A 12,500-nucleotide genomic window follows, 5' to 3' on the forward strand; every position below is an offset into this window, starting at 1 on the left:
AAAACATGAAGAGAAATTAGATAGAATACTGTGCTTGAGTGTACCCTCAAGCAAGAGAACTCTAACCCAAGGCAGTGGAAGACCATGGTACAGAGGCTAAGGCACTACCCAAGACTAGAGAACAATGGTTTGATTTTGGAATGTCCTCCTAGAAGAGGTGCTTACCATAGCTAAAGAGTCTCTTCTACCCTTACCAAGAGGAAAGTGGCCTCTGAACCATTACAGTGCAGTAGTTAACCCTTTGAGTGAAGAAGAATTGTTTGGTAATTTCAGTGTTGCCATGTGCATGAGCACAGAGGAGAATCTGTAAAGAATAGGCCAGACTATTCGGTGTATGTGTAGGCAAAGGGAAAGTGAACCGTAACCAGAGAGAAGGATCCAATGCAGTTTTGTCTGGCCAGTCAAAAAACCACATAACTCTCTAACGGTAGAATCTTAAAGGGTGGTTGTTGCCCTGTTCAACCTACTACTTATAAGATGAGATGTACAATTACGAGTGAATGTGTGGATAAGTTAAAAAACTTATTTACCAACCCATTAAAAATTGCATCTCGGTTCATATACAAACTTCATGAATTTATGAAGTGTATCAATCATTTATTCAAATTAAATGCTACAAAAATGATTGTTATTGAACAGAGTCACAACAAATGTTTAGAGAGTAAAAGAAAATAGATATATTGAACTGCTTTGATAATATTCAAAATTATAAGTTAGAAATAGAGCTGAAATAGTGAAGTGATATTCGAGCTCGATGCTAATAATGAAAAAAAACTTATATATATATATATATATATATATATATATATATAAACATATATATATACACACATATATATATATTCTAAGTATAAATACCTTTAAATATATATATATATATATATATATATATATATCATATATATATATATTATATATATATATATTATATACATATATATATATATATATATATATATATATATAGATAGATAGATAGATATCCATATACATATACACACATATACTGTATATATATATATATATATATATATATATATATATATATATATATATATATATATGATAAATTTTGCAAATTTTTACGTGTTTTTCATATTCAAATAAGCCATATATATTTTTGGTACATTAATGTCTGGATTCTCTTAACGACCTCGGGATCAGAGCCCTAGGCGAAATCACACAAAGACAAGAGCTTGGCTCCGGCCGGGAATCGAACCCTGGTCGGCAAGCTTGTATAGACAGTGACTAAGCCACTTTGAATATATATATATAAATATATATATATATATATATATATATATATATATATATATACAGTATATATATATATACAGTATATATATACACATATATATATATATATATATATATACATATATATATATATATATATATATATATATATATATAGGTCTGTATATACATGTAAATTATCAAGAATACGTTCTGGCGAAGTACAACACATGAGCAAATGATTATTGTTTTCTACTGTCATTGCTTTCGTGTTTCAATATCAGACATGACTAAAAAAGAAAATAGGACAAAAAAGGCAGTAAGAGAACATTACGTCATTTAAGAAATAATTCATTTATTATCCTATACAACCACACAGGACTTTATTAAGGAATTTTTAAACATAAGGATGTTACTATTAGGCTCTGACCTTGTCCGTCCATAGCAGGGTTTTCGGAGTCAAGTCCTCCTTCACCTTTGACCCCGTCTGCCACTGGAGGAACGGGCTTCGTCCCGAACAGGGAGGACTTCTCTTCTCTGGTGGCGTTTTTGAAGGGGATGTTGAGAGTGTTGGCCCAGGCCTCCAAGCGAGTGTTGTTGTACATCATAACTATGTATAAGATGTACAGCAGCAGGAGGAAAATAGATTCGTACCTGCAGGGAAAAAGAGAATTTAACGAAGACAAATCAACATAAATTTTATTGCAAAAGAGTGAATATCTTTATTGGCTAATTTCAAGCATGTGAAATAGTAATTTTGTTAATTAATGAAAAAGTGGAAATCCAGAATAGGCTATAAAAAGGAATAACAATTTTATTGCAAATATATGAGCGAATATCTTTATTGGCTAATTTCCAGCATGTGAAATAATAATTTGGTTAATTAATGAAAAAATGGAAAGCTATAAGGCTATAAAAAAGAATAATTTTTTTTATTGCAAATATATGAGTGAATATCTTTCTAGGCTAATTTCAAGCATGTGAAATAGTAATTTTGTTAATTAATGAAATCCAGAATAGGCTATAAAAAGAATAAAATAAATGTTATTGCAAATATATGAGTGAATATCTTTACTGGCTAATTTCAAGCATCTGAAATAATAATTTTGTTAATTAATGAAAAAAGGGCAATCTAGAATAGGCTATAAAAAACGAATAAAATTTTTATTGCAAATATATGAGAGAATTTCTATTGGCAAATTTCAAGCATATGAAATAATTTTGTCAATAAAATATAAAAATTCAGAATAGGCTATACAAAATAGAATAATGCATAACAGAGTGAATGAAAGCATAAAAACATTCAGACATATCAAGAAATAAAATCGATCGATGGAAGAAAGATATAATAAGAATCAAGAGCGAAAGAAATATGCTATGTTTAAAAATAGTATTTCATTGCATTAGATCGAAATAAATAAATAAACGTTTAATACAAATTTATAAGGAATTCATAAAAGCATAATTATCATAAAGTTTTCCAGTTTATTGCACAAATGATAGCAAATAGTTAGAATGACGTATGCGCAATATTATTAATATATATATATATATATATATATATATATAAATATATATGTATATATGTATATATACACATATATACATATATAAATATATAAAATACATATTTATATATATACATATTTATGTATGTATATATATATATATATATATATATATATATGCATATATATATATATATATATATATATACTGTACATATATAATATAAACTAAAATTCTTGATACATGTGTATAAGGAATTCTATTTTAAAGGCAGATACAAAACTTCATAGAACAAAATAATCAAAGTAAATTTCTATGAAGTTTTCCAAATAATTTCACAAAGAGAAAATAGCGAGAATAACGTATGTGCACTACTATATATATATATACATATATAGATTATGTGTATGTGTATATATATGTATATATATGTATACATATATATATATATAAATATATATATATATAATATATATATATATATATATATATACAGAATATGTGTATGTGTATATTTATGTATATATTTGTGTATATATATATATATATATATATATATGTACATACACACATATATATGTATATATATATATATATATATATATATATATATATATATATATACATAATTTACAAGCAGAATATTGGCTCCGATGCATCTTCTTTCACTGCTTCAGGGGCTTGGATATTTTTTCATTGCATACCTTCTTCCTCCTAATGTTGTTACTTATCTTACAATAATTCATATTATATTCATTAACTCTCGTGTAGTTTATTTATTTCCTTATTTCCTTTCATCACTGGGCTATTTTTCCCTGTTGGAGCCCTTAGATTTGTAACATTCTCTTTTTCCATCTAGGGTTGTAGATTGGATAATAATAATAACAATAATAATAATAATAATAATAATAATAATAATAATAATAATAATAATAAATTTGCAGACGAACTCTACCTGAAATCGATACTAGAAAACTGAATCACTCGGCCACGACACCCTGAATGGATTAGCTCATTATTTAGAATTACTCTTATCGCTTTCCATTTATGCTCTGCATCATTTCGAATTACTGGAGAGAGAGAGAGAGAGAGAGAGAGAGAGAGAGAGAGAGAGAGAGAGAGAGAGAGAGAGAGAGAGAGAGAGAACGGGACGCTTTTTGTTCAAGTAAAAATTTCGTATTAACTTGTATTTCAAAAAAAATTTTTTTATAAAGATATTACAACTCCTTGAGGTAGATAACTTATTAGGAATATGAGTTACAGGATACCATATTGAAACAATTTTATTAGTGTTTAAAAATAAGGAGGGATGTCTGTTAAACTACCACTGCAAAGGATAAAAACAATCTGTTAAACTACCAATGCAGAAAATTAAAACTGTCTGTTAAACTACCACTGCAAAGGATAATAAAAGTCTGTTAAACTACCTGCAGAGGATAAGAAACAGTCTGTTAAACTACCACTGCAGATGATAAAAAAAAGTCTTTTAAACAACCATTGCAGAGGATAAAAAACAATCTGTTGAACTACCACTCCATGGGATAAAAAGCATTCTGTTAAACTACCACTGCAGAGGATAAAAACAGTCTGTTAAACTACCACTGCAGATGATAAAAAAAAGTCTTTTAAACAACCATTGCAGAGGATAAAAAACAATCTGTTGAACTACCACTCCATGGGATAAAAAGCATTCTGTTAAACTACCACTGCAGAGGATAAAAAAAGTCTGTTAAACTACTACTACAGAGGATAAAAACAATATGTTAAACAACCACTGGAGAGGATAAAAAAGTCTGTTAAACTACCACTGCAGAGGATAAAAAAGTATGTTAAACTACCACTGCAGAGTATAAAAACTATCTGTTAAACTACCACTGCAGAGTATAAAAACAATCTGTTAAATTACCACAGCAGCGGATAAAAATGGTCTGATAAACTACCACTGCAGAGTATAAAAACAATCTGTTAAACTACCACTGCAGAGGATAAAAACAGTTTGTTAAACTACCACTGCAGAGGATAAAAGTCTCTTAAACTACCACTGCAGAGTATAAAAACAATCTGTTAAACTACCACTACAGAGTATAAAAATAATTTGTTAAACAACCACTGCATAGGATAGAAAACAGTCTGTTAAACTAAAATACAGAAGATAAAAACAACATGTTAAACAACCAATGCAGAGGATAGAAAGTCTGTTAAACTACCACTGCAGAGGATAAAAAAAGTCTGTTAAACTACCACTGCAGAGTATAAAAACAATCTGTTAAACTACCACTGCAGATGATAAAAACAGTCTGTTAAACTACCACTGCAGAGGATAAAAAAAGTCTGCTAAACTTCAACTGCAGAGAATAAAAAAAAGTGTTAAACTACCACTTCAGAGGATAGAAACAGAAATGTCTGTTAAACTACTACTGCGGAGGATAAAAACAGTGTTAATCTACAACTGGGCCGGATAAAAAACAGTAGTATCTGTTAAACTACCACTGCAGAGGATATAACAAGAGTCTGTTAAACTACCACTGAAGAGCATAAAAAAAACAAAAATGTAAAAAAAGTCTGTTAAACTACCACCGTAGAGGACCAAAAAACTTACCATGCTACTTCCTCATTATATATCGTTATGAGAAGAGCACATATAGAAAAGCAGTAGAAGGTCGAATCCCTTATCATTGGCCACCAGTTTATGATGATCACTTGTCCACCGAAAAGTGCACAGACTGAGATCACGAAGAGGATGTTGAAGACAGCTGATCCAATCACTCCGCTGATTCCTATGTCGTCCTGTTGGAAGAATACAAAATGACGAAAATTTCATATTTCATATTTTCATGGAAAGTAATTTATGGAATCTGTATTTCAGTGTTTTGAGAGGTAATATCTAAAACAATTTGAAAAATCACAAGGCAATACTGAATATATTTCAATTACAATGAGTTCCATTTGATAAAATTCTATTTGAAAGAATTTTGAATTGAAAAAAGGTAGAATAATTAATATTTTAAGTTTCATTGTTATGGAAAGTAAGTTATGGAATCTGTATTTCATAGTGTTTTGAGAAGTAATATTCAAAACAATTTGAAGAATTTTAAGCCAATGCTAAGTACCAGCTGAACTCGGTTGAGTCCCTTGTCAGGCTGGGAGGAACGTAGAGAGTAGAGGTCCCCTTTTTGTTTTGTTTCATTTGTTGATGTCGGCTACCCCCCAAAATTGGGGGAAGTGCCGTGGTATATGTATGATGTATGTAAGAATCTTTTAACTCCAATTTCGAAAGTTTTCACTTTGTTTTGGGTTACACTAATTAATATGATTTAGATTCTATTGAGAGTTTCAACATATTTAGGTCTCACTTCTAAAATAAATTGTAAAATGAAGGTTTTAGTTTTGAAATGGCATTCACAAAGTCCTTTAGGATTCGATTCTGTTCAGAATCTTGATTAGTTTTCAATGCTCATTTAAATCGAGTTAGTTCTCGCTGGAAGATACACTTGTTATTCAAATCAACATTTGTAATTAATAAGTCTTCAAAATATTTTATTTTTATTACACACATTATTTTAACTTTTTATCAAAACATTCATAATAGAGGGATTAATAACGTTCGCAAAGTTAAATAGTCTTAATTTCTACATAAATGTTCTTTTAAAAAAGAAAAGGGACTTCGTAAATGATATGCCTAAACAAACAAATAAGTAAAGAAATAAAGAAATGAATAATCTTTTCCTAGATAAAAAAATTAATGACCTCACACACCCACATACACACACACACACACACACGCACGCAGTTCATCACACCATATTTCCCCTTTAAAATTAACATCAAATAATAGTTTACATTTCTATCACTTGAAATTATATCAAGGACCATTAATTTCAAACAAGGTTCATTAAGGATTTTCAAGTTAGCCAAAATGTATATCAACCAAGCAGATTCTTCATAGTTTATAGATATGCACACACACAGTCATACAGATTCAACCTTTTCCACTCCCTCCTTCTTTCCTAACTACAACATGGTAGTTCGGCAATTTCTGGGAGATTGAGGTTTTCGAGTGTAGTACTCAGGGTATCCCTCTGACCAGGGCATGACTACTCCCTCTCCCCTACCTGAACGTAACCTGAAAGATATATATATATATATATATATATATATATATATATATATATATATATATAAATATATATATATATAAATATATATACATATATATATATATATATATATATATATATATATATATATATATATATATATATATATATATATATATAATGTCCTAATTCATGTACATAGACGTGTGTTGTACGTCAAGGTAAATGGACTCAATATTCATGAGTATTCCACAAAAACCTATATCTCAGCATATTGTTGTACAAGATTGCATTTCGGTAGTGAAGGGAGTTAGTTGCCTTTGGGCGCTCGAGTTGACAAGTCCTTCACCTGAGAGGATAGTTGTGTACAGTGTACTTACGAACGAACCCTTTGTAATAAATGAAGAAAACCCATATTCTGACGTCTCATTATCCATTTACATGGGTCATATTGGTGTCAGGTGTAAAAATACGTCTGCTTGTCTATGTTGTGAGTGAAGTTGTTCTTTGAGCTGGTGAAATAAAAGTTAAAGATGACGAGATACACAAGGACTAACATAGCAGACACTGCTACTGCAGGAGATGAGAACAAAGGAGCAGTGGGATATAGTGTTCCCGATGAAGAATATAGACAGGAAATTAGAACGCAAAAATTGGAAAATAAGTTAGAAAACTTAGAACAGTTAATGAACAGATTCTTGGTTGAACGAGAAGAGGCGCGGCGCGCAACCACAGCATATTCGAAGTACATAAACAAAGTCCAAACGCACACAAGTGAAAGTACACATGCACAGCCAAGTGAAGATACACAAATCGTAGTTCGAAAGTTGCCAGAACTCCAGGCAAGTGTTAGACCTTTTGATGATCAGCAGCCTAACGAAGGGTTTCAATTGATTGGAGTGTTTTTGAGAGACTTTGAAGTAGCCACATATGGGTGGTCGGAAAGAGAAAAAGCTATTCAAGTAATTAGATTGCTGAAAGATGCTCCTGCAAAGTATGCCTTACCTGATGGAGAAAGGGAGACAAAAGAAAATTACAAACCCAAAATACGGGAAGGTGAATCCGTTCTTAGTTTTGCAGCTCGCATTTTTCGGGATTGTGATTCGTTTGCTACCCGGAGTGCCAATCTCCCAGAAGGTGATAAAAAAGCAATTGCACGTAAACATATTCACAGATTAGTAAACCCGTATTCATGTGGTTATTTGTTCGATGACAATCGCTCGTTAGCAGACGTATTGAGCGCGATACAAAACTCTTTAGACAGTTTGCCAGAAGAAAAAATGACTGGGAATAACTGGCCCGATTCCGAGAAGTTGGCAGCCATGAGAGGCACTCGACCCCCGAAGAGAGGTAAGGGGGAACGCAGTCAGCAAATTACATGTTGGTAGTGTGGGGGAGAGGGGCACCGACAAGTGGAGTGCCCCACCCAAGGATCCTCCCGCAGTTACACTTGTCAGGCCTACGGTCATCTATCTCGAGAGTGCTCAGCAATAAACGCCCAGGCCGGGCGGGCTGTGACTCGGCAGGTAGACCTATATGCTCCCTAAAAACCCCCATCCTTAACTCATAAGGATAGTGAGGTTGCAGACACTACAAGAAATTATCGAGCTTGGGCATGACTCGAACCCCTGTCTGGCGAATGCCAGGCAGAGACTATTCCAGTAGCCATGCAAAGAATAGATATCAAAAGATCCTAGAAACGAGGAAGGAAAAGTTACTAATTGAATAGAGTAATATTTAAGCAAAACATTCGGTGGAAAAGAAGAAAAAACAACGATGGATGAATACAATTCAGAAATTCCTGAGGTCAACCACCAAGATAAATAAGACATGATAAGTTCATTGGCAGCCGAACTGCCTGCATTCTGAATCCTAAATTCGACGCCAATATTTGTGTGCACGGAAGCAAAGAGAGAGCAATGTTATTGTCTTTACCGTTTTTAATTAAGAAGAAATTAGCTGATGAGGTCAACTTTCTGTGGTCACGGTTTTATAACAGATGTTAAGAGGTGAAAACCTGGATGGGCTAGAAAAGGGTTTTCTGAATTAGATGTTCTGACTTTTTGCCAAAGCTGTGTATGACTTTGTATTATCTGCTTAGTTTGTCATATGATAATTGATTATTAATATATTGGCCACTGATTTTAGCCTTCTGGAAGTATTGTAAACGTTGTATAGTACAGCATTTGCTATTGATAGACTAGCCAGTGATTTTAGCAATATGGAAGCGTTCTAAATGTTGTAGTGGTTGCGGACTAAGTGCAAGTGGTGTTGTAGCCAGTGCATAATTCATAAATTGTGCATTTTCCTTCTAACTTCCTTCATTAGGATAATGCTTTTCTGAATGGACCCATATTTTTCCTCTTTACTCTGCCATCTTTATCTCCCCTCTTCCTCCTTTTATATGTCCCCCCCCCCATCCCACCTCCTATATCTCCTCCTTTCCCTGTAAGGCTGATAAGATCGCCAAGGGATCAGGCAGCACATTTGACGGCCCATAAAGAGAGACTTCTCGGATTGTCTCCTTCCACGACGAAGCTTTCTAAATCTGTTCCGGAGATCAATAACGCCAGTTTCAAGGGGATTTCCCTTTTTTTTTTCTTTTGGACAGTGTTAAAGGATGTTTCTGGCATAGGCAAACAAGAGGCATTGTTTATTGATGTGCAAGATACGGGAGGAGGAACAGAGATAAAACAAACAAGGTAGATTTTGTTTGGAAGACTTCTTATCTCTCCCTCGCACATTATCTTTAGATTCAATATTTATATGCATATGCATATATATATATATATATATATATATATATATATATATATATATATATATATATGTGTGTGTGTGTGTGTGTGTGTGTGTGTGTATCACTAACACTCATGATTTTGATCAATGTAAATATAAATATCAACCACGATGACTTTTAATACCGAATTCTACCTTAAGGAATGTATATCCACTGATAGCTCTATTGGTAAAGTGGTCTCTGGAAGCATTTTTTCGACTCGGGGTATAGGTTCGAATCCTTGCCCAGCTATATGCATTTACCACAAATGAATTTCCTATGGATATAAATTCCCGGATGTAGAGTTCGATATCAAATGCCATTGAAGTCGATATTTACATACACACACGGACACACACACACAATATATATATATATATATATATATATATATATATATATATATATATATGCAAACGCACATACATAATTGCATGTTCCTGTAAGTGCATGTATGTATATATACAACAACCATAAATACAGCCGTTTTAGTCCACACACACACACACACACACACATATATATATATATATATATATATATATATATATATATTTATATATATATATATGCATATATATACATACATACATACATACATATTTATATATATATATATATATATATATATATATATATATATATATATACACATATATGATCAGTGACATGTCTTCACCAACCAAGTTAGGACCAGGGAGAGCCAGACAATGGGCTTCTGATGATTCAGCATATAGATCTATGAACATTCTCAACTTGCTCATAGACAGCTCAAAAGGACCCCAGGCTTTGAACTGGGCTTGAACTCTTGTCCTATGGACTGATAGTCACAGACGCTTATACAAGTGATCAGAAACTAATGCCAGGAACTGGAATAAGGAATTTAGTACATACTAAGTTTTTGTCTAAAATTAGATGTGGCAGTTGGCTGTTAAAGTTTAAACAGGGTTGTTGTGGCCTGATTGGTAACGTCTCTGCCTGGTGTTTGCCAGTCTGGGGTTCGAGTCCGCTCAGTCTCGTTTGTGCTATTAGTGTCTGCAACCTTACTATCCTTGTGAGCTAAGGTTGGGGGGTTTGGGGGAGCCTATAGGTCTATCTGTTGAGTCCTCAGCAGCCATTGCCTGGCTGTCCCTGGTCCTAGCTTGGGTGGAGAGGGGGCTTGGGCGCTGATCATATGATATATGGTCAGTCTCTAGGGCATTGTCCTGCTCTATAGGGCATTGTCACTGTCCCTTGCCTCTGCCATTCATGAGCGGCCTTCAAAAAACCTTTAAACAGTATTAAAGGAATATGAAAGACTGTGCCAATATATCATTCTCTGTACTAAAAATAAAAGGATGAGACGTTTCAATTGAAAAATAAATTAGTAATCAACGAGAATTAAATATATTAAAAGAATTATTGTCAATGAAGAGATTTTTTTTAAGTGGAATGAAAGAGACTTCTACTGTGCTACAATAGCACCCTTTTTTAAGTCGAGTGAAAAGGAATCTTTTTCTGTATCATATCCTCTAAATAATTTGTAAAATATGAAATTATCTTCTTATCTACCACGTATGTACAATTAGATTGTAGATTGTGGCAAACACATCGTTTGGCTAACACGCACTTACAAAAGATAAGTTTTGTATTTGAAAAAAAAGAGAAACAAAAGAGAAGGAAATTAACGAGCAAAGAGAAACTCTCTTATTTTCTGGCACAACAACAGAGGAGAACTGGTATGACGTCATGGTTATTTCAATACTACAGAAAGCGTTGCTATGACGCCCTTCTGTTTGGCTGAACCACATAGTGATAGTAGTAGTCTGCCATATTCTGGTAAGAGGAGAATCAGTTAAGAAAAATGAAGATATAAAAAGAAGAGTTGAGAAAAAGGAAGATATTAAAGAAATGAACTAAGAGAAATGAAGACTTAAAAAAATGAGCTAGGAAAAATGAAGATATAAAAGTAGAGTTAAGAGAAAGTAAAATATAATAGGAAAGTTCAAAGAAATGAAGATATGAAAGAAAAGTCAAGAGAAGTGAAGATATAAAAGAAAAGTCAAGAGAAATGAAGATATAAAAGCAAAGTCAAGAGAAATGAAGATATAAAAGCAAAGTTACGAGAAATGAAGACATAAGAAAAGCTAAGAGAAATGAAGATATAAAGGAAAATAAATTCAACTATAGTATGGATAACTTGGCTTGCTTATGCTTAATTTATTGTGTCATAGTTCAAGCGTGAGTACCGGATTTAACTTCTTACAACCCTTATAATTTTCAATCAAAAATTGCAATTAGCTTGAGAATCTTAATGACTTCTGGCAGTTTTCTTAATTAAGATGCCATTTTAAATTCATTATATAAGAAATAAAGAGTATGTAATAAACTCACACATGCTAGCATGTACGCAACCTCAATTTGCATGTTGCAATAGATTTCCCATTAATTTCTATAAAGGCCTTATCAATATAGTCCATAACGTTCTTTTTAATCGGGTTAATAAACGGAACTAGAATAATGAGAAATTTGAACCATTACCTGTTTTTGCCATTATTGCATTTTTCGAATTTTGAATGAGAAATGATTTCTTATGTTTATAGATTTAAAGGTCGCTCATGAATGGCAGAGACAAGGGACAGTGATATTGCCCTATAGAGCAGTACAATGCCCTAGAGATTGACCATATACATATGACCAGCGCCCAAGCCCCTCTCCAACCAAGCTAAGACCAAAGAGGGCCAGGCAATGGCTATTGATGACTCAGCAGAGAGATCTATAGGCTCCCCTGAAACCCCCATCCTTAGCTCGCAAAGATGGTGAGGTTGCAGTGACAAAAAGGAACTAACGAGTTTAAGCGGGACTCGATCCCCAGACGAGTTGAAGTGGGACTCGAACCC

General features: G+C 32.9%; 1 protein-coding gene across 3 annotated transcripts in view; it reads right to left on the reverse strand.

The window, feature by feature from the left end:
• The window catches only part of LOC137655133 (probable sodium/potassium/calcium exchanger CG1090), a 285,489-nt gene that overhangs the window by 38,438 nt on the left and 234,551 nt on the right, over positions 1-12,500 (reverse strand). For all 3 annotated transcript variants that reach the window (XM_068389010.1, XM_068389008.1, XM_068389009.1), the window contains exons 5-6: positions 5,345-5,532; positions 1,667-1,890 (exon numbers count right to left, since the gene is read on the reverse strand). In XM_068389010.1, coding sequence (XP_068245111.1) covers positions 1,667-1,890; positions 5,345-5,532 — 412 coding nt within the window. The remainder of the gene's footprint in view (positions 1-1,666; positions 1,891-5,344; positions 5,533-12,500) is intronic.

This window comes from Palaemon carinicauda, chromosome 16, assembly GCF_036898095.1.
Source record: "Palaemon carinicauda isolate YSFRI2023 chromosome 16, ASM3689809v2, whole genome shotgun sequence".
Taxonomy (NCBI): Eukaryota; Metazoa; Arthropoda; class Malacostraca; order Decapoda; family Palaemonidae; genus Palaemon; species Palaemon carinicauda.